General features: G+C 37.7%; 2 protein-coding genes and 1 long non-coding RNA gene across 11 annotated transcripts in view; 2 read left to right on the forward strand and 1 right to left on the reverse strand.

Annotated features, from left to right (window-relative positions):
* LOC306649170 (uncharacterized protein) overlaps positions 1–21,372 on the forward strand; it is a 38,470-nt gene extending 17,098 nt beyond the window's left edge. For 2 of the 9 annotated variants that reach the window (XM_079119938.1, XM_079119939.1), the window contains exons 3-6: positions 557–643; positions 2,603–2,735; positions 4,379–4,474; positions 18,834–21,372. In XM_079119938.1, coding sequence (XP_078976064.1) covers positions 635–643; positions 2,603–2,735; positions 4,379–4,474; positions 18,834–20,533 — 1,938 coding nt within the window. In that variant the 5' untranslated portion in view covers positions 557–634 and the 3' untranslated portion in view covers positions 20,534–21,372. Of the gene's footprint in view, positions 1–556; positions 644–1,324; positions 1,961–2,602; positions 2,736–4,378; positions 4,475–9,862; positions 10,741–12,793; positions 13,779–18,833 lie in introns of those variants that run through there. The other 7 variants (XM_079119940.1, XM_079119941.1, XM_079119942.1 and 4 more) reach the window with 6 other exon arrangements.
* On the forward strand, positions 6,343–8,355 carry LOC306648468 (cadherin-related family member 3-like). The gene has a single exon (XM_079118672.1). The coding sequence runs from the start codon at positions 7,117–7,119 to the stop codon at positions 8,008–8,010; it is 894 nt and encodes a 297-aa protein (XP_078974798.1). The 5' UTR covers positions 6,343–7,116; the 3' UTR covers positions 8,011–8,355.
* Positions 15,047–23,802, reverse strand: part of LOC306649207 — a 36,069-nt gene continuing 27,313 nt past the window's right edge. The window contains exon 2 of the long non-coding RNA XR_013760610.1: positions 15,047–15,187. This is a non-coding gene — a long non-coding RNA (uncharacterized lncRNA). The remainder of the gene's footprint in view (positions 15,188–23,802) is intronic.

Consider the following 23,802-nt stretch of genomic DNA (forward strand, 5'->3'; position numbering starts at 1 on the left):
TGTTGATAGTATATCCAAATATTTTCCACATCCTTAAATATATTTCCCTACTTGCATTTAATGACCACTTTGTATTATATTACATGTGTGTTCCGTAATTAACTAGCCAGCCGGGTTGGACTCAGTACAGAACCAGGCCCAAGCAATTTCTTCTGGGTTGTGTTGTCTTCCATATGTGACCAACTTCAGCTGATCCTGATGTCTTAAGAGGTTTTAGTTTGGGTAATGTGGCCTCTTTTAGCCTTAGAGGATGGGATTAAAAGCAAGTGGATCTACTCATGGGAAGACTGGGGTCTAGATCAGCCCCCAAGATGGGGACTTGTCCAGGAAACCTTCTGCTATTGTGTCTGGATCTGGCTTCAGTGCTAAGGTGACTTACTCTGCAACTATCTTGGTGTCAGTGGGGTTTAGGGAAGAGCTTAGATCCATCATTTTGTTTTTTCCTAAATTATGTGTAGAGCTGTAGGATGCTCATTTTGGAAGGAGAAATGGAAGAGAGAAATATCTTACTAAACTATGTCATAATAAAATACTAAAATTTTCTTTTTTCTCCCAGCTCTGGACACTTTAGAGTTTGAATTTTTCTAGTAGTGGAACCCTGAAGAGGACTGATCAGGTCTTACATTTATAAAACATGACCTGCGTAAGTTGATTATTTCTGTGTTCTTGTAATATTATTTTAGGTAAGGTAGATTCTTTTCATTAACCTAAAGCTTCCAACTTAAGAAGGCCTCCCTCACAAAACAAGAGAAAGTGGTAGTGACATGGCTCCCCCAGCTGAGCTGCAGTGCCAGCCCACTAATTCCTGAAGAGAAGTGGCTGGAGAAGCAGAGTGGAGGCCCAGGCAGGCCAAAGTATGGGCAACAAGCAGGAGCGATGGCCACATGAGGCCCACTCTGCCAGCACAGGCCTGAGCTCAGCAAGACAGAGCCAAGGCAAGCCAGGATGCCAACTTCCCAGGCAGCCCAGCCCATTCCCAGGAACTCAACCTCCTACTTCCTCCTGATCAGTGGGAAAATGGAAGTGGCACAGACCCAAATGGGGTTGTAGAGGTAACCAACAGTGTCAGTACTTTTCCAAACCCTAATTAGCATAAATTTGGACCAATAACATTGGTACTTTTCCAAACCCTGATTAGCACGGATTTGGACCAATAACACTGAACCAAGTCTACGTAAACCCTTAGACTAGCACACTCAAGTAGTAAACCCTTAGACTAGCACACTCAAGTGGCAACCCCTGTCGCAGCCCCTCTTGTCTTGCAGGAACTGTCTCTTCCCACATGAATAAATCCTACTTGGTTATAAAAAAACAAATAAATAAATAAATAAATAAAAAGGCCTTCCTTGGTCATTTGTCTGCTCTCCAGTTTCTCCTAATGCAGTGAATTGTGAGAGCAAATAACGGTTTCCTTCCTCCAAGTGCTTGCTATCCAGTGTTTGTGTACCAATTGTCTAGTTTACTCAATAATATTATGTGCTTATTCTTCAATCAAAGGTTATGATAGAACAGTAAAGGAGTGAAATTCCAGCAGGTAAATATTTGAGATTCCGTTATAGGTCCCTAGTTTGGTGAGTTAGAAGTGTTGACCCTCTTTGAGTATAACAGGTAGACTGAAATAATGCACATACCTCAGTTTTCAAGGCAAATAAGAGGAGATTTGGTTATCAGTTGGTCTCAGTCTTACTCTGTGTTGAGATCTCAAGTCATTTGAGAATTTTAGAATGGTTGGACATTCACAAATTTTGCCAAGGAATTACTGAGTGAAAGATATATTTATTTTGTGACTGAATGTGTTCTGTTGAATTTGGGTGACATTTATTTGATTCTGAGTCATCCTGTATCATTATATACTCGGAAAAGGCAAGTGTTAAGTGAGTGATGGAGGATGCAGTGAGTGAGAACATGATCGATCCTAAGGAATAACTGGATTTCCTCTCCTGATTTCCAAGAGGCCTTTGTAAGTTTTTTTCCAATCAAGTATATAGAAGTAGCATGCACAAGGCCCTGGGCTCAGTCCCCAGCTCCACAAAAAAGAAAAAAAAAAAAAGAATGTAAAGGATGGATCAAATCTGATATCCATAATAAAACAGATCGTTACACAGCCAACACAAAATTTATCAAAACAAAATTTTGCCATGATATACTTTGATATAATGATGAACTTGAGACTTGGGAAGTATCTAAATTTTTTTGCAAAACCTTTTTTAAATATGGAGATTTTTGTATTAAAATTGGGAAGGACATACCTCTTTGGGTTTTTTTTTTTATGCTGTTAAAGGTAAAAATAACTTAGAAATTTACATTTATCGTTAATTTATGCATCAGGCCACTAGCAAACTATGATGTCTAATACTTTATTGAATACAGAAACTTGAATTTTATTTATCCACTGCTCAGCAAACCTACATTGTTGTGGTAACCCCTAATACAAAGAAAGATTTGACTGCAGCAATAGAATTCTTCAAGAATGTGTAGACACTCTGCTTTGGTCTGCGACTGGTTACTGGCCTCATGACTATATCACAGCTTTCCTGTAAGGTATTTTTCTTATCTACTTCATGAAAATATTTTTAAAGTTTCATAATACATGGGTTTGCAGTTTCAGGAATTAGTGACATTCGGGGATGTGGCCATAGACTTCTCTCAGCAGGAGTGGGAGTACCTGGACCCTATTCAGAGGGACTTGTACAGGGATGTGATGTTGGAGAACTATAGGAACCTGGTCTCACTAGGTAAGTTTATTTGCTTCAAGTAAATTAAAATGTGAACTGTGATATGTTAACCTTTCAACACAGTGATTTTCAAATCTTCCCAAGTTCTGCCAGAGTGACAATGGCTCTGCAATTAGGCACCGTCTTTTCCCCCATCCTTTAGAGATAGTCATATCTTCCTCTGACCCTTACAGTAGCCTCCCTTCTTTAATATCCAAGGGGCCAGGTTAAAATTCTGCATACGTATTTAATTAATAACCATGGTTTCCCATGTTTATTCCAAAAATTCCTGTAGATGTTCTCTTTCATCCTCTGGTCCTCCTGTAGGGACAACAGTGAGATGCACATTCCTGATTTTGCTTTATGTGAAAAGAGCCTCTGACTTACACAGTAGGATAGAATGAACAGTATTCATTAAAACTGAAGAATCCAGGCCAGGTAGGGTGTTGCACACCTGTAATCCCAGTGACTTGGGAGGCTGAGGCAGGAGGATTGCAATTTCAAGGCCAGCCTCAGCAACTTGGCAAGGCCCTAAGCAACTTAGTGAGACCCTGTCTCCTGGCCCCCTCAAAACAAAAACAAAAACAAAAACAAACAAACAAACAAAAAAACAAAAAACCCTAAAACAAAAAACTAGACAGCCCACATTTCATTCCCTGTAACCAATTTGTAAGATTTATTGAAAGTTGCACTTAACTACTGAATGAAGACTTTATAAGTCAATCTGGATGCTTCTTCTTTTCCTTTCACAGAAATAAAACAGTTATAATTACTACAGTTGTATTTATTATGTCCTAAGCACTGTTCTGAAAAAAATGCATAAAATGATTCAGTCATAAAACAACTACATTATAGTAGTAGTAGTATACCCCATTTCTTGCCAACACTGTGTGATAGTGAGTTGAAGCAACCTGGCCAAAATCTTAAGATTTGGTAAGTTTAAGAGAAAGAATGTGTGCCCCAGTTCTCTGACTCCAGAGACTTTTGCATTGTCGAACTTTCTTTTAAGAGACAAAGGCTGACCGGGCATGGCGGTGTAAGCCAAGCCCATAACCCCAGCAACTTGGGAGGCTGAGGCAGGAAGATTGCAAGATCGAGGCTAGCCTCAGCAGCCTGGCAAGGCCCTGTCTCAAAAAATGAAAAGGACTAGGATGTAGCTCAGTGGTTAAGCACCCCTAGGTTCAATCCCCAGTACCCGCCCCCCCCAAAAAAAAAAAAAAAAAAAAAGCGAGAGAGAGAGAGAGAGAGAGAGAGAGAGAGAGAGAGAGAGAGAGAGAGAGAGAGAGAGAACGAGAGAGAACACAAGCGCCAAAGCTAAAGCCTGGCTGGCACAGTGGTGCATGCCACCTATATTCCCAGCGATTTGGGAGGCTAAGGCGAGAGGGTTGTCTGAGCCCAGGGCAGCCTGCGGGGGCGGGGGGGGGGGGGCAGCGGGAAACAGGACCCTACCTGAAGAACAAAAGAGAGAACCTGTGTGAGTTTAAATTAAAATAAGGTCTCACCATACCTGCCTCATTTCTTAAATCATTGCACCCCTCTTTTATCTGAAGGCTTTACCAGTAATGCTTAATCTTTTGTTCATTGCAAATTTAACTAAAACTCAAAGATTTCTGTGACTTTGTTTTTATTTTTATTCCATGAGACATTTCCTTTCTTGTGAGCAGGGCATTCCACTTCTAAGCCAGATGTGGTTGACTTGTTGGAGCAAGGCAAAGAGCCCTGGATGTTTCTAAAGGAGGAAACACAAAAGCAATATACAGGTATGTGAAGCAGGGGAAGCAGTCAGGGCTGGTAACAACCTTTTTGGTTAGGGAGAGGAGACATTTCTTTGTGTTGTAGACTCTTGGAATATAGGTCTGTGTCCTCAAGAGAAAAATAAAGATCTCAGTGTGAGACATGGAAGGAACATCAACATTTCCCCACTTACCCATCAACCATTTTTATCTGATCTTTCAAACCCATTTTCAGTAAGGAGGCTCTTTTCTTTGGTGCAGTATTTTAACAGTATTTTGGAGTCTGGTTTTCAATTTCCCTTTTGCATACACACAAACACATATATCAATGCAAAGATAGTAAATAAAACTTACAAGTTCCTTGCTTTCATGATATTTACATTGTACTATATTGTATTAAATGAAAATAAACATACAAAACACATCAGACAGTGGAATGAACTATGTTGGAATATGAGCAGAGATGGGGCCATTTTAGATAAGTTGATGAGGGACAATTTCTCTGAAGTGGTGATATTTGAGAAGTGATAAAGGCACAGGCCAGATGTTTATCTGGGGAAGAATATTCCAACTGAATGAAGCGTTTAGAAGCCTCAGGGGTTTGCTTTACCAATTAGGAAAAGTTAGAAGGAGGGAGGGGAAGAGGGAGAGCTATGTGAGTTTAAGCAGCATCAGATAGATCAGAATAGAGGAGAGTGACAAGAAATGAAGTCACACTGTTAGGGGAATCAGATCAGATGAGGAATTGTTGACTTTGAATTGTTAGTAATAAGAATGCTTAGAACCAATAATATAATTATTTTTTTATTTTAATTTTAAGCCATTTCTTAAAATATCAAATGAAGACAGAAAACAAAAATAAATGTGTAGCTTAATGGGTTATATAAGTTAAACAACCATGTCACTATACCCATGAGCTATAACTTTTAAAAACTATTTTAATATAATTTCAGAGTTACAGAAAGGTGATAATAATAGTACATAAGATTCTCTACACCCTTCAAGCATACATATATATATGTATACATATATATGTGTGTGTACATGTATGTATATGTATATATTTAGATACATATAGTGTGGGTGTATATGTATATATATATGATGTGTGCGCATTCCGGGGATTGAAGCCAGGCATGCATAACGACTGAGCTACATCCCTGGTCCTTTTTATTTTTTATTTTGAGATGGTCTTGTTATGTTGCTTCGGGTCTTGCTAAATTGCTGAGGCTGGCCTTGAACTTGGAATCCTCCTGCCTTAGCTTCCCAATTCACTGGGCTTATAGGCATGCACCACTAAGCCATGCTGGAGATAAGCTTTGTAGTGAACTTTAAATGCTCCACACATATCCACCCAATCAAAATCTCTCTCCTGCTAGGTGCAACCACTGTTGTGATTTTTTTCCCCCACTTGTGGTCCTAGGGATGGAACCCAAGGCTTCACTCATGCTAGGCAAGCACTCCCATTGAGCTATCCTACTAGCCCCGCTATTGTGATTTAGTAGTGATAAGTCTTTTCCTTTTTTTCTTCCTCCAATTTCTTTATATTTTAAGTCTTCTTTAATTTCCTCTTCATCTCTTTTTTTGTTCCTAACCATTTGTTTGCCCAAGAAACAGTATCCTTCATTCTGGAATCTGCTGATGTCCCTGATATTTACTTAAACTTGCTCTCTGGTCTTTCCATATCCTTGAAATAAGTAGCAGGATCAAGAAGCTTAATCAGCCCCTTTCCCTTTCCTTCCCCTCCTCTCCTCCTCCCCTCCTCTCCTCCTCCCCTCCTCCCTTCCTCCCCTCCTCCCTTCCTCCCTTCCCTCTGCCTCCCCTTCTCCAGCTCCTCTTCCTTCATCATTGGCAAGCATTTACTGCGCATCTGTTCAGTTGAGGGCAGGTTGCAGTACTTCATTTCCCCTGAGGATTCTGGCTTCACAATCGACAGCATCGGGACCATTTCGACAGCATCAGGCTTTGACTTTGAGTGGGAAACTAGAAGTTTTTCACTCGTCATTAAAGTGGTTGATGCTGGAGGACTGTTTACCACTGGAAATCTAAAGATTTTCCTCATCAATGTCAACAATAAGGACCCCAGTCTTACCTGCAGTTTATTCAGCATTGAAAATGCTGTCTTGAGTGTTATTTCTATAAACTCAACTCTGCACAACAAAGCCAACGTCACCTTGGATGAAGAAATTCCAATTGGGAAAACCATTGGAGCATGCCAGGCAACTGATGAAGATAACTTGGGAGATTTAACCTTTGAATTAGATCCACAGAATGTCTACTTTGCAGTTGATAAAGTGCGTGGGACTGTGGTTACTGCCACCCGCCTTGATGTGGAGAGAGCTGGGTTTGCAAGAGTTCAGTCCCTCTCCATTAAGGCTTGTGATGATGACCAGAGATGTGCAGCAATTCCAGTGATGACCTATATTCATGGCATTAATGACAACGCTCCTTTCTGTGATTGATATCTGATTAGGTACACAGGCAAGGAGGCGATCGCAAAAGACATAGTAGTCACAAAACTCTCGTGTCACGACCTTGATGAGCCCCCTAACGCGATCCGTTATGCTCCAAGCGCAGGCCCAGTTGGTTCCGGGCAACTCTTTGAGCAAGTGCCAGAGGCTGCACATTTCATCCGGATTGCCCAAGATTTAGATTATGAGGACCCAGAGATGGTTACTGCAAGACATATCTATGAAATGATGATTTCGGTATTTGATGACCTGCGTCCATCCCATACAGTCACTGTAACAGTCATTGTGGAGATCGCTCCTGCCAATGACTTCAGCCCTGTGTTTAAAACTGCACACTATTCATTCTCCGTTCCGGAAACATCAGGAGCTTTCCACAAAGTTGGAAGAGTGAACGCCATGGATGAAGACCATCCACCCAACTGTCTGACCTACAAGATAACCAAGGGAGAGGTCCAGGTTATACAGAGATTTTGGATTCACCCTCTCTCTGGAATGATTGAAATTACCACACAGCTAGACTATGAGTCTGTGAAGCAGTATAACCTCACTGTGGAAGCTGTGGACTGTGACAGAGTTCATCCCCGCACAGGAGTGACCACACAAAGGAAAGGTCTGACCATTGTGTACACAGCTATCAACACATACAACTCCTGGGACTGGTACATTCCTTTCATCCTCACTCTGATGGCTATTTTCCTTGCTGGATTGGTTTCCTGGTTGTGTTTTCTGCTTTGGAGATATGGAAACATTATGGAGTGCTGTCAGATAATGACCAAAGAAGTGTCCAAGTCCAAACCCAAAAGAATGAAGTATATTGCAAGAGATAGAAATCAGAAAGAGAAGGTCATCACAGGAAGCAGAAGTAAAAAATTAGAAGTGTTAACAGAAACCATCGTGTATGAGACCGTGTTTGATGGAGAAGCCGTTGATCCAGTGTCTGGGAATGTGTATGAATATAACAGCAGAACAGGGGCAAGAAAATGGAAGAAGCCACCCAGGTGTCAGGAGGAGACCTCAAGGAACATATATTCCCTCCAGGATGCCCACCCTGCTGAGGACTCTACCTCCTTACCAATTCCTCTTCACGGATAGCATATCTTCCAGTGCCTCTGAATGATTGCATTTTTGTGCATGTGATTGTCATGGACAATTTTTACTTGGCTATCTAAAATTCATTTGTAGGTGTGAGGCCAGCCATTTTTTTGTGTTGATTGCTTTCTGTAATCTTCCAGGTCGTGTCTTGGAAAGGGCATGGAGGGGGGGTGAGGACGGTTCACCTTTGACCTCTAGATGTCTTTTGTTGACAACTAGAGACTAAATTGGCATATGTCTGGTTTTCTTTGCCCAGTTCGACATGTTTCTTTAGAGCAGAGATTTTGTTTTGCCCACTCCTGTAAGCCCAGCCCATACTTGGCAGAAGACGGGGGATTCCATACTTACTTGGTGAATAAATAAATTTGCATCTATGAAAAAAAAAAAGAAGAAGCTTAATCAAGCTGGGTATGGTTGTGCATGCCTATAATCCCAGCAGCTCTGGAGATTGAGGCAGGAGGATCTCAGGTTCAAAGCCAGCCTCAGCAATTTAGCAAGGCCCTTAAGCAACTCAGAGAGACCTTGTCTCCAAATAAAATATAATAAAGGGCTAGGGATGTGACTCAGTGGATAAGCGCCCCTGAATTCAATCACTGATACAAAAAAAAACAAAAAGCTTAATTGGATTTATATTCAACTTATGATGTATTCCCATTGTACCACGTCACAAAACAATGACAGTTCATTGCATTGGCAATGCTAATATGATAGTTTGGGTAAATGGAACTTAGTGCCCTAGGTAGTGCTAATATGATATAACTTATGTGAGGTGCTTCCCATGAATGTATCATTTTCTCTTTGTTACCAACAAATAATCTGCTGTGTGATACTGTGGGCTTTATGTTTCCCCACAAGTATTCCCTAGTGATGACTGAATCAGTTAAAATGGGGGTGACTTTTCTATCATTTCATCCTACATTTACTATCATTCTTTAATGAAGAACACTTGGTTTTTGTTTTGTTTTTAATTATTATAGACTTAAATTTTATATACTATTTTAATATGTTTATTTTGAAATAGTTTTAGATTTACAAAAGAATTGCAAAGATAATATAGTTACTATTTGCCCTTCACTCAGCTTTCCCAATTATTAATATCTTGTATAGCCATAATACATTTATCAAAACAAAGTATGCTTTTGTATTCCCAGCTACTGTGGAGGCTGAGGGAAGAGAATAGCTTAAGCTCCATGCTCCATAGTGAGGCCTCTCTCAGAAAAAAAGAAAAAAAAAAAAAAACCTAAGCAATTAACATTTATACAATACTACTAATACTAGTAAATGGTAGACTTTATTCATATTCATCAGTGTTTTCACTGATTTTTTTTTTTTTTCTGACTTAGGACATGGCCCAAAATACTATCTTGTCACTTAGTCTTTCTGTTTCCCTAGTCATTTTCCAATCTATGCCACTTTCGTGGACTTTCTATCTTTCATGTCCTTGACACTTTCCGAGAGGACAGTTACTAGGTAGAATATTTCTCAATTTAGATTAGTCTGATAGCTTTCTCATAAGTAAACTGGGGTTGTGGCTCAGTGCTAAAGTGCTCGCCTAGCATGTGTGAGGCACTGAGTTAGATCCTCAGCACCACATAAATATATATAAATAAAATAAAGGTATTGTTTCCATCTACAATTAAAAATACTTCTTAAAAAACTGCATGTTTATATTTATTAATTTTTAATAAAATTTAGGGTTACATTTGATGAATTAAAACATTGCAACTTCTATAATACGTAATATATCCTTTATAATCAGTTACTGACATATTAACAAGCAACTATGTTCTTTAGAAACATTTTGCCAGGTGTGGTGGTGCATACCATAATCTCAACAACTTGGAATGCTGAGGCAGAAGGATGAAGTTCAAGGCCAGCCTAGGCAATTTAGCAAGACCCTGTCTGAAAATATTTAAAAGTGAAATGAAAAGGGCTGGGGATGTCACTCAGTGATAGAGTGCCCAATATCAGAGGGAAAAGAAAAAAAAATGTAGAAAGAACTCATTTTGGTCGGCGACCCTACCAACAGGGTAGCAGGCCCCTCTCTCCTCTGTCCAGTGGAAGGCACCAGCCATGTGGCGTTGGGTCGTTGGGTTGTTGTGTGGTGACAGTCACAGTGGGTGCGGCTGATTTAGCCCTGTCTGGCGGGTCTCTGCTAGCACCCATCCTCTCCCATCCATGCCAGCAGCGGCCCTGAGTCGACACCCAGGAAGGCCGCTGATGGTGATCTTGACTGCCTTGCACCGTCTGTGACTTCCTCTGTGGTGGCCTCAGCCGAGCAGCCTCACTGGAGATTCAAAGAGGAGCTGATTAAAAAATTCCAGAAGTGAATGAAATGAATATCCTGGGAACATATCCTGCAGACAGAGACTATGGTTTAATGAAAACAGATGAACCTAGTGGTCCTTACCAGAGTATGAGAGATGATGATGCAGATGCATACAGTGATCCAGAAACCACCCAGCCAGGACTCTAGATGTCCTAGCTAAGAAACTATCTGCTGCTGAAGTCTCAGAACCAAGGTATCGGGTTCGGGAGGATCGTGACCACTCACCTGAAGATTTAGAAAAAAAGCGACAATTTGAAAATGAAGAGGAAGCTTCACTATAATAAAGGACTGAATATTAAATTAGTTAGACAACTAATTTCAAAATGAAGACGAAGAAATGTTAGAGACTATAGATGGAGAAAGCATGAATATTGAAGAATCAAATCAAGGAACTACCACAGGTGACCAACAATAAAACAAATCACAAAATTCATGCAAGAGATTTGTTCATCATTGCAGTTGTCATATACAAACCCTGTTACTATAATACGCTGCTTCTTGTTTTCCGCAATTCTTGATTTAAGTACCAAAATGCATACCAGTTATGATATATTGCCAAGAATTAAATAACCCTAGAGATCTGATTAGACTGAAAATGCCTAATGCATATATTCTTGTGCCTTGGACTTCACCACAAATACAGTGTGTCATGGGTCCAAAGGGCTTTACTTTTGTAAGAACATTGGTTAGTTTGTATAGGACATTATATAGCTTTTTATGCTTTAAAGGTTAAACAACGTCTTTTGGGAGGAAGAAAGCCAGTTTATTTTCATCACTTCTAGATGTGATACCTCTTACAAAAAGCCTCTCTGGGTTTTTGTGTATTTTTATCAAAAGCTGATTGGAACAAGAAGATACATAGGCTGATATATATTCAGGCTGAAAGATATTTTAACAGTTGTCTTCAACTTAATTTTTCTTTTTAATTGAGAAGGATTATAAGTGTTACTATTGTGTTTTCTGGCCTAGTATCTTTAAAATTCCTGTTAAGTTTCTTTGTGTTACAGGAAAGGATTGAAACTTTTCTATTCAGAACTAGCTTTTTTTCACAAATAAACTGTCAGGTTGAACTTGCATTAACATCTGCTCCAACTGCTTGGTTTGGTACACTGAGCAGACCAGATCAGTCTTTTTTTCAATAAATATAAGTAGCTTCGGTATTCCCTTTACATACCTGTCTTAACCTCCCACTTTTGTTTTCTATTCCTTTTACACATATGCATACAATTGTAAGATTGTAGTAAAGGATCACAGAGTTGCTACAATAATGGAATTCTCATTTTGGCCATTAGTGCTTATTAGTTCTTCTGATAGATGAAGAAAATGAATTGAGTAGCAGCAATACTATAGGCAGTAAATAGAATTCAACTGCTTAGTTTCTACACCTCTCTGATTTACAGTGTGATAATTAAATTGCTATTGTTAGTTCATTTGACTTAATTAGACCTTAGAAAATAGTTAAGCTTTTGTATGATGAGAGAATTGTATAGAACCAGTGATATAATTGTTTCTGAGTATACAGACAGAATTAAACCTGAACAATTTTTATTTAAAATTTTAAAACAGTCCCTGATTTAAGGGAATATGATTGTGTACTGTGACAAATGTACTTTATTCTTTTAACAGTGTAGGAATTATTTGGATTTGTTTTTCCTAAAATGAAGCACAGTTCCTATGTATCTTGGTTTAGTGATAGTTTCATTTCTAGTCAGTTTTTAATTTTTTGTTAGTACCAAAAGAATCCATTATACAAACAGACTTTTAAAATAATTTTGGTTTATTATATATATGAAATGTTTTTTTTCTGTTGTTGTTTTTTGGTACTGGGGATTGAATGCAGGGACAACTCAACCACTGAGCCACATCCCCAGGCCAATTATATATATATATATATATATATATATTTTTTTTTTTTTTTTAGAGACAGGATCTCACTGAATTACTTAGTGCCTTTTGCTGAGGCTGGCTTTGAACTCTCCATCCTTCCACCTCAGCCCTAAAACCATTACAGGCATGCACCACATCTTACCCAGCTGAAATGGCTTTTATTGAACAGCTTGTCTTCCACTTGAGGTTTGATGGAAATATCAGTATGTCAAAATAAATAAAAATGGGTTGCAGTTGTGGCTCAGTGGTAGTGTGCTTGGCTAGCACATGTGAGGCACTGAGTTCGATCCTCAGCACCACATAAAATAAACAAATAAATAAAATAAAGGTATTGTGTCATCTATAACTAAAAAATTAATTATAAATAAATAAAAAGTGGTAGGATTCTTTGCTGTTAAAAAAATATATAAACTCGAGCTGGGTTGTAGATCAGTGGTAAAGAGCCTGCCTAGCACATGTGAGGCACTGGGTTCTATCCTTAGCTCTACATAAAAATAAAATAAAGGTATTGTGTCCATCTACAACTAAAAATTTTTTTTAATTTAAAAATTTTAAAATATTTTATTTCTTTAGTTGCCCATATTTTTCCAGTTTGAATATTGGTAGTCCTTTTCAGTTGGTTCCTATGTCCACTTAAAACACCCATTCTTTGAATTTTGAGGGGAACTTCTTTCCTGGTACTATTCAGATTCATCTTATTTTCTTCCTTTCTGGTCCTTTAACTACAGAATTGTAATTGGAAATCAAGATCTGGGTTCTGTTATGCTTAGTGCTTCTATGACCCCCCAGAGACCTACCAAAGAAGTACACGTATGCATATTGCGTGATGTATTCTTACCTATAAGTTGTTCTCTCTGTCAATCTGTTTGCATATTAAACTAAACTTGAATTCATACTGATGTCTTCCACTCTTATCCAGTACCACAGGGCATATTCAAGCCTTCTTCTTTTTTATCTGTAACTTTTCTTTTCTGATAATGGAAACTGGCTTCCACCATCCACCATTCATCATTTACTCGTTCAGCTCCAGTGTATGTGCGTGTAACACATTTTAGAACTGTTAACCCGTACCCCAATGAGAAACAAACTAACTAACTCAAGTAGTGTTTATTTACAGTTCCTTTTGTCTATAGCCTTATACTATTCAGTTAAAACATCATTTTCCAAGGTTCATAATTATTGCATCATATCACAGGGCACTGTTTATTCAGTATATTTATCACACATACTCTTTAATTTCCAATTGTATTTTGTCTAGTTGTCTTTATAAAAATGTTGATTTTTAGCATAATTTTTTGTGGTTAGGCTACATACTCTTGTATGATTTTGATCCTTTAAAATTCATTGAGACTTTCTTTATAACCAAGTCAATTTTTATAAACAATTGTGGTATAATTGGAAAGTAATTGAATTCTGTAATATTTGGATTAACTGATGACATTCTAGATCATTGTTGATCAAATGTTCTACTCAGAGTTTGGATTATGTTGATTTGTTTTCTTTATGCCATTTTACTAGATGTGTGTTGAAGTTCATTAGAAAACAGAGACAGGTAAAATATTTTTAAAAAATTAAAATCTCTAATCCCTACCACTTTTAACACCTTGGTATGTACACACAGATAGTCTTGTTTTTCTTTTGACCAAAGTTCTACTCTTCTCTCAACTGTTTTATAATCTGATTGTCACTGATTTTTCTATTTTCTCTTTCTAGTGTATTTTAATTTTACTGCTTCTTCAAAACCAAAATTGTTCTCGCATTACCCCTTTTGGCTCAATTTAGTTTGTTCAAATCAGCATCCTAAAGCAGGATTGTGCATTTCATCTGGTTACTGTAGTAACAAACCTCTCCTTAGTCTAACACATTCCCTTTATGACACAGACATTTTGAAGTGACAAAGCCACTTATATTTTGACATTTATTATCTTCTGAATGTATCTGGGTACTATTGTATGAAATAATTTGGCTTTTTCTCTACTCTTTGTATTCATGTAAATTGGGAAGTATTTTTAGTCTTAGGGGATTCACATTAAAGCATTTGTTACTGAAGTACATTACTGGTTATGTGTACTCTGTCAAAAGACAAATCAGTGGTACAATCCAATATATGTTATCCTTTATTGGTATAACAGTTGGATTCCTCCATTGATCAGTTATCTTCTTCCTGTGGTTAATGAAGTTTCCCTGCTTCTGTTTGGCATAACAGTAGCAGTCAGTTCTGTAGCAGCTCTTCTCGCAATATTTTATACTATTATCATCACTGTTTATACCTATCTTTTTTTTTTTTCTTATTTTGTGTTTTTTTGGTATCAGGGATCGAACAAAGGGACACTTAACTGCTGAGCCACATTCCCAGCTCTTTATTTATTTTTAATTTGAGACAGGGTCTCACTAAGTTGCTTAGGGTCTTGCTAACTAAGTTGCTAAAGCTGGCCTCAAAGTTGTGATTCTCTTCCCTCAGCCTCCTGAGTCTCTGGGATTACAGGTGTGGACCACCACATGCAGCTTATACTTATCTTAATAAGATTGAGAATTGCCAGGTGGTTTTTTAAAAATATTTTTAATGGACACAATACCTTTATTTTATTTATTTATTTATTTTTTTGTGGTGCTAAAGATCAAACCCAGTACCTCACACATGCTAGGCAAGTGCTCTACTAGTGAGCTACAATCCCAGGTGTTTTTTTTTTTTTTTTTTTTTTTTAAGTCCTATTATGACTTCTGCAGATCTTTTTTCTTTTGGTAGTGGGGATTGAATGCAGGGCCTCGTATATGCTAGGCAAGTGCTCCACTACTGAGCTGCATCCCCAGTCTTCAATAGTGTTTTTTTGTTTTGTTTTGTTTTTAGTTGTAGATGGACGCAATACCTTTATTATTTTATTTATTTATTTTTTTGTGGTGCTGAAGATCGAACCCAGTGCCTCACATGTGCTACGCAAGTGCTCTACCGCTGAGCCACAACTCCAGCCCTATATAGTTTTTTGGTTGAAATGATCAACTGGAGCTATTTAGTTACCTTGAAACAATTCCGTTGGAAAGGGGGGAAAATATATATGATTTTTCTATTAATTATAAATATTTTAGTAATGCATGACTTGATAAAAAGTATTAAGTGTTTTTTGTTCTCTAAAATCATTATGAATTTATCCATTCTTTCATTTGCTTAATATGTTGAATACCACATAATCAGTTTTTCTGCTCTTACCATATTGATTATACACAGCTCAGTATCCAGATATATGTTTTTTAACAAAGCCATAAGTCTTTTAATTTTTGTTACCTTTTATCCTAAGATTCCAAGATTTATCTTGTATCTTATTTGAACCCATTCTTGAAATCAAACATTTCTTTAAGGATTTTCTGATATTAGTGGAGAATTGTTAAAGATATTAGTGTTTATTAAGAAGATAATTCAAAGATACAAGAATATTGTCCTAGTCTAGTGGAGGATGTTTAAAGATAAGGATTTTTATATTAGTGGGGAATATGAGAGACAACCATGTAAATGATAGGGTGTTAATTATTGCTAGCTTTTTTTTACTTCATCCTATGGAAATTTGTTTGTTAAAACTCTTTGTCTTTTTTTTTTTTTTTTTTTCCTTTCATTACTAGACATTGAACCCAGGTGTGTTCTACTGAACTATTTCCACAGCCACTTTTAAAAGTTTTTTATTTTGAGACAGGGTCTTGCTAAGTTACCAGGGCCGACCTTGAACTAGTGATCCTCACCTCAGCCTCCCGAGTAGCGGGGTTACAGGTGTGCATCACTGCACTAGGGTGCTTTTTAACTTTTCATAGGGTCAGTTTTGATCAAATATTTTTCTAAAAAATTATTGATATCACCTGTATTTTCAAATTTATTTGCATACTGATATTATGTGTTTGTCTAGCGATTTTATAAATCTTCTTTTTGTGGGGGGAGAGTTGAAAATTGAACCCAAAGCTCTTTATAAGCTAAGCACACACTGTACCACTGAGCTACCTGCCTTGCTGCTATAATTTTTTTCCTCTCTCCTTCTTCATAATGTTTATATTTCAGTTGTTTTTTAAAGAGTTCTCTTTTTGATTTGAAATGATTTTATTCGTTTCTCAAATTCACTACATTTTGATTTTATCTTTATTCTTTCTACTTCCCTTTAGTTGTTAGTTTTTCTAAATTTCTTAGTGAATTGTTTGTTTATTTAATTACGAGGTAATTATGAGGTAACAGCTTTTTTTCTAAGCATTATAGATGATTAATGTACTTTATTAATTGTAGTGTTTTCTTTTTTACCTGTCTATATTTCTGTAGTTTCACTATTTCAGTAGTATAACAAGGAATCTTACTCTTTTTGATTTTTGAATGCTGACAACTTTTAATACCCATCCCTCTTTTTCTTTTACCACCCCCCCCCCTTTTTTTTTTTCTGGATCATCTGATTAAAAACCTAGGTGCTCTCTTCTTTGGTGCTGATAGAAAATTCAAACCAGGCAAGCCCCGTCCCACCTGCAGGAACCTTCAGCTCAGCACCACACCCTAAGCATCATTAAAAACTCCATACCAGGGGCTGGGGTTGTGGCTCAGTGGTAGAGTACTCACCGAGCACATGTGAGGCCCTGGGTTCAATGCTCAGCACCACATAAAAATAAAACAAAGGTATTGTGTCCACCTACAACTAAAATATATATAAAAATATGTAAATATATAAAATAAAAATAAATAAAATTTATGTTTAAAAGCAAAACAAAAACTCCACAGTAATCTCATTTATTTTCTGACCTACTTGGAAACCACTCTGCCCTCTCTAGAAAGCCTCCTTATGCATGTGGTCAACCTTTTCACCATTCTTGGTTTATGCGTGTGGTATCTTCAGTCTTGACAACCAAGTTACATTTTTTGTGAGCATCCATCCTGCTTCTCTGATGTCCATAGTACTTATCAACCAGCATTTAGTTAGTGAAGAAGCTTTATTTTTTTTAGATGAAATGCTCCCTGTTTTGCAATATTGCTGATACTTAGTTATTTTTTGAGGCTAGGAAATAATTGTTTCTCCTGTTTTTACACAAATGAGTCACAGAAAACTCCTCATTGTCTTTGACCCTACTCTCTTCATTCTGTATGGATCTTGCTCGGTCTTTCTTGCATCTAATCTGGATTGCCATCTTTCAGCCCACATTTAATATTTCCTTTTTTATACAGTTCTAGGCATCTGGTACCCTAGAACTTTCCTCCATATTGTTTACTCTTTCCAGCATTAGCAAATGGAAAAAAATGTCTTATAATTTTTGTTCAAGTATATGTCTGAATTGTCTGATGAAAATCATCAGAATGTTTATCTGGGAAGTACAGAATGGCTAATCTGGACAATAAGGGAAGGGAAGCAAGGACCTTGGTAACAATATGAAACAACACAGCATATATAGAGTGGATATGGCATAATTCAACTTAGTTGAAGTAAATACAGTAAGTTATTTAGCACTTTGGATATGCCAGAACTTTATAATTAAAACAACGAGGGATTGTGTCTGCTCTTAAGGAAGTTCAGGGAAATATAAACAAGGAGATTATCAAATCAAAATTAATGATATAATTAAAAACAAAAGAAAGAAGTGCTTTAACTCTTTAGAGTTAGCAAGTACAGCCTTTATTGGCATCAGATCTGCCATTTTAGGTTGGAAACCATTTTACCTATGGGGCTCCTAAGTTTCCATCCTGAGGCAATGCCGCTTAGCTTCCTGTAAAAAAGGAAAGGGGTCAGCCCTCCCCAGCCCACGATGCAACCCCTAGGAAGAATTCCTATTGCGGGTTATAAAACTGCTCCATAAGAACTGACATGCAGCTGCTCTCCCCGGGGGGACAACCTTGTCTGTTGGACTGTGTGCTACTGACAGACAATAAACCTCTTGTGTGAGATTCTGGTGAGTGGCATGGTGCTTGCACTCTGTTCAGACTTTGTGTGTGTCCTTTCAGCCCCTCTAAAGAAAGAACATTTATCCTGGGACCTAAAGAATGAGAAAAGTTCAGTCTACAAACTGTCTTGGTCCAAGGATTCTTGGAAGATTAAACCATCTATAGAAAGCATGAATGACAAGGAAATTTGTACTGTTTTCTAGGTAACAAAAAGAGGGAATGTGGTAGAACACAGGAAACCAACAGGTTGTTGCTTTGACACGAGGCCTCATAGGTAGCAGGAGTCCTGCTGACCTGCTTGGAAAGGAATTTGAATTTTATTCTAAGAATAAAAAAAAAAAAATCACTAAAGAAACTTAAAAGGATGAATTGCATCTAAATCCGTGATAGATTTAAAATAAAGATGCTGAAGTTTTTCCCTTCTCAATTGTAATTCATTCGGTCTCTAAAGGCGCTGAGATAGATTTATAACAAGCCTGCCAAAAGTCTGACCCACACGCTAACATTACCTATTTCCTTGATCAATAACTTCACTGTATGATATATAGTCCCATACATCTCTGAATTCTTCTTGGCTTCTTTCACATTTCACTGACTGTATTTTTAGATTTCTATAAACCATTCACTCATTAGGAATGTTGCTTATTTCTTTTATAGATGTTTCATGTCATCTGGTATAGAAATACAAATTTTTTTCTTTCTTTTTTTTTGTTTCAGATTGGGATTTACAATATGAGATAATCAGCTATGTAGAAATGCCCACTTATGAGAAAGTTGTATCTTCTACACAACATGAGAGCATATATAGCAAAGATAAACTCTATGAATGTAAAAAATGCCGGAAGAAATTTAGGAGTGGCTACCAACTAATTCTACATCACAGGTTTCATGTTGAGAGACCCTATGAGTGCAAAGAGTGTGGGAAGAACTTTCGTAGCAGCTATCAACTTATTCTCCATCAAAGATTTCATAGTGGTGAGAAACCCTACAAATGTACAGACTGTGGGAAAAACTTTAAAAGTGGCTATCAACTTACTGTACACCAGAGATTTCATACTGGTGGGAAAACATATGAATGTAAGGAATGTGGGAAGGCTTTTATTTATTCCTCACACATTGTTCAACATGAGAGAATTCACACTGGTGGAAAGCCTTATGAATGTCAGGAATGTGGGAAGGCCTTTAGTCAAGGCGGACACCTAAGAATTCATCAGAGGATCCATACTGGTGAAAAACCCTATCAATGTAAGGAATGTGGGAAGGCTTTTAGTAGGCACTCAAATCTTGTTGAACATAAGCAAATTCATACTAACAAGAAACCATACGTGTGTGAGAAATGCAGAAAGGCCTTCAGGAGAAGCCATCAGCTTATCGTACATCAGAGTGTTCATACTGGCAAAAAACCATATGAATGTAAAGAATGTGGGAAAGGCTATACCACTGCCTCATACCTTATTCTACATCAGAGAATTCATAAAGGCGGGAAACCATATGAGTGCAAGGAGTGTAAGAAAAGTTTTACCTTGTATAAGAATCTTACTCGACACCAGAATATTCATACTGGTGAGAAACTTTTTGAATGTAGGCAATGTGGAAAGACCTATACTACTGGCTCAAAACTTTTCCAACATCAGAAAACTCATACTGGTGAGAGACCTTACAAATGTAAGGAATGCGGGAAGGCCTTTAGCTTGTACGGCTACCTTAATCAGCATCAGAAAATTCATATTGGTATGAAATGCTTTGAATGTAAGGAGTGTAAGAAAACGTTTACCTTGTATAGAAATCTTACTCGGCACCAGAATATTCATTCTGGTAAGAAACTTTTTGATTGTCAGGAATGTGGGAGGGCCTATAGTACTCGCTCCAACCTTGTGCAACATCAGAAAACCCACACTGGGGAGAAGCCCTATGAGTGTAAGGAATGTGGAAAGACCTTCAGCTTGCATGGATATCTTAATCAACATCAGAAAATTCATACTGGTGTGAAACCCTATGAGTGTAAGATATGTAGAAAAACCTTTACTTTCTGTAGAAATCTTACTCTACATCAGAGTATTCATACTGATGAGAAGCCTTTTGAATGTAAAGAATGTGGGAAGACCTTCAGACGTAGTTCACACCTTACTGCACATCAGAGTATTCATGCTGATAAAAAACCATATGAGTGTAAAGTATGTGGAAAAGCCTTTAAAATGTGTGGGTACCTTACACAACATCAGAAAATTCACAGTGGTAGAAAACCTTATGAATGTAAGGAATGTGGTAAGGCCTTTAGTCGTTCTTCAAACCTGGTTCAACATGAGAGAATTCATACTGGTGAGAAACCCTATGTGTGCAAACAGTGTGGGAAGACCTTTAGATATGGTTCAGCCCTTAAAGCACATCAAGGAATTCATACGGGTGTCAAAGAATAGAAAGAATGTGAGAATGCCTTTGGACATGGCCCAAACTTTCCCAACATCAAACAAATCACTTTGGTGAGAAATGATTAAATATTAGTCTTATAGGTATGTGTTTAGCAAATGAGAGACTTCATAATACAGTTCTCGTCACATTAGAAAGCCTTCAGTGTCAGTCCTGTTTTAATGAAATATCTGACTATTCAATGGCAAATTTAAGACAAAATAGAATTCCCGATTTTTTCATGTCTGTATGCTTTTAACATCCACGACATGGAACTTTATACTAAATCTATTAATTGAATGACTAAAAAAAAAGCCTTCTCTATTGGACATTAATGGTTCTGTTATGAATTTCCCCAAATTTTAATGTCTAAACAAAATAATAAACATTTCTCACAGATTTTATGGGCCAAAAATTGAGGACCATTTAGTTTTCCATGAGATCACAGTCATCTGCAGGCTTGACTGTGGATGAGGCTCTGTTCCCAGGACATCATTCATACTGGTTGCTGGCTAACATTCTGTATAGTCTGGATATGGTCTTAAGTAAATGTCCCTCAAAGGCTCATATGTTAGAAGTTTGGTCTCCAGTTTGCTAGTGCTACTTTTAAGAGGTATGGCCCAGTCATAGATTCATAGGACAGCCTCAGAAGAGGCTGTGAAACTCCAGGGAATATATAACCCTAGCTGCTCCTGGGCTTTCTGTTTGGCAGTATGATCTCTTCCACGTGTACCAACGTTCTGAGGACATTTGACCATGAGAATTTCACCAGACTTAAGCCAATGCCAGTGCAATGCCTTGAACCTCCAAAACTGTGAGCTAAATAAACCTCTTTTCTTTATAAAGCTAACTTGCCTCAGGTATTTCATTATAGTAATGAAAAACTGACTGATCCATTTAGAAAGTGAGTGTGCCAGGAAAAAAAAAATCCTGATCTTTGATGGACTTAATTTAGATGAGGAAATTCTGGGCTGAGAATTGGTGCTGTAAATGGATATGAGAATTTGGGGGCCTCTTGAGTATATTTTGCATATAAATTATAGATTATTATATGCAGAGTGCCAGTGGTGATGTCTTTAAAATATGTTCACATATTCTTTGAAATGCCAAGTTTCAAAGCTGAAGTTTAATCCCCTCTCACTGAATGTTGGCTTTCTCTTGGTGCTGATGCCCATTTACCCATTCACTCAGATCACCTCTATACCTTGGGCTTCAACAGAGGTGACTGATAAGACCCTTTGATATAATTTTCACTGAACAGTGATTCTCTTATCATCTTTGATCTTTCTGAAGTCTTCATGAAGGGTCTCTACTAGTCTGTTCTGTGGGGAACAAATTACCTGCTGTGGGTGCATTATTGAATAAAGTTTCCACCCATACCTTCTCTGAAATAATCATCAAGTTAATGATGAAGCCATGCCTCCCAGGGGCTCCTCTTTGCCAGTTTTCTAAGTCTAGTGGAAGTATTATTGCAGGTTAATTTTTAGGTGCCCCAGACTTCTCCAGTGGACAACTTTGAGTCACCTACCCATCAGCCAGACTTAAACTGTTATCAAACTGCACAGCATTTTAATAGTTTTCTTACATGATCCCTTTCATCCCCATCCTTCAGAGCGATCAGTCTCACATCATGGCATGGAGGTTATCACTACCTCTCTGGCTCTCGTTTTTCTCTCATAGTTATCGCAGTTCCCTTTATGCATCTGATCCTGTCCTGATGTTTGCTTTTCAGAGGATCAAGATGAGCACATACCTTGACCCTTATACTTTATTTTCCTAATGGTACCCTTAATTTGATCTTTATCCAAAGACCATTTCTGAAGGTTAGCTTTATTTGCTTTCTTAAAAGGTTGGGAATTTCCAAAGCCAAGTCCTGGTTCACTACTTCTTTTAAATTTTTTTTTGTAGATGCTGAGGATAGAAGCCAATGCCTCACACATGCTGGGCAAGTGCTCTACCACTGAGCCACAACCGCAGCCCCTGGGTCTACTTCCGTTTAACCGTTCTTCTTTAGTATTTAAATATATATATTAGGGGTTGTGGCTCAGTGGTAGCCTGCTCATCTAGCACACAAGAGGACCTGGGTTTGATCCTCAGCACCACATAAAAATAAAATAAAGGTACTGTGTTCACCTGCAACTAAAAATATTAAAAAAACGTATTTTTCTATAGGATAACAGTTCAGTATTTAGCATCCAACCAAAGGTAAGAAGACACCAGGCATGGGACCTGTAATGCCAGCAGCTCGGGAGGCTGAGGCAGGAGGATCCCAAGTTCAAAGCCAGCCTTAGCAAGGCCCTAAGCAACTTGGTGAGACCCTGTCTCATAGAAAGGGCTAGGGATGTGGCTCCTGGGTTCAATCCCTGGTAGCAAAAAAAAAAAAAAAGAAAGAAAGAAAGAAGAAAGAAGAAGACAACATGTAAAGAACTAGGAAAATGTTGGTACATAATGAAGAAAAAAATTGACTCACATAACTACTAGGTTATCAAAAGTTATAATATTTTATATGATGATGAAGCATTGATGAAAGTTAATCAAAATATAAGCACAAGAACAGCAACTCTTGGGAAAGAGGAGATCAAAGTCCAGAGTTAAGGGGCCGGGGTTGTAGCTCAGTGGTAGTGCACTTGCCTAGCACATGTGAGACACTGGGTTCAATCCTCAGCACCACATAAAAATAAGTAAATAAAATAAAGGTATAAATTTTTTTTTAAATCTAGGGTTACGATAGTATAGTATCTAAAACATCCAGTTTAAAAAAAGTTAAACTTTATTTTTTATTTATATTTTTTATGTGGCACTGAGGATCAAACCCAGTGCCTCACCTGTACTAGGCAAGTGCTCTACCACTGAGCTACAACCCCAGCCCTAAAATATCCAGTGTTTGACAATGAAAAAGTGAGAACGCAAAGGAAAGGGAAAATGTGACCATGCTTGAGGAAGAGTCTATTGAAACTGTCCTTCAGGAGGCTAGGACATTGCAAAACTTCAAACGGACTATTATAAATATGTTCAAAGATTGAAATGAAACCATATTTAGAGAATTAAAGACAATTCCCTTTAATTGTCATTTAATGACAACAATGATTCATCAAATAGAGAATATCAATAGATTGAAATTCGTTTTTAAAAAGAAGCAAGTAGAAATTTTAGATTTGAAAAGTTTAATGTCTTAAATGAAAAGTTCCCAAGCTCAACAACAGAATGAACTGACAGAAGGAAGAATCTCTGAACTCAATGATACATCAGCATAAATTTTCCAACAGATAGAAAACAAAGA

The sequence above is a fragment of the Sciurus vulgaris genome (genome assembly GCF_902686455.1).
Source record: "Sciurus vulgaris genome assembly, chromosome: 17".
In the NCBI taxonomy this organism is placed as follows: Eukaryota; Metazoa; Chordata; class Mammalia; order Rodentia; family Sciuridae; genus Sciurus; species Sciurus vulgaris.

What these genes read in the sequence shown, in the direction of transcription:
- LOC306648468 (XM_079118672.1), top strand. Translation starts at nt 7,117, where the DNA reads ATGGTTACTGCAAGACATATCTATGAAATGATGATTTCGGTATTTGAT.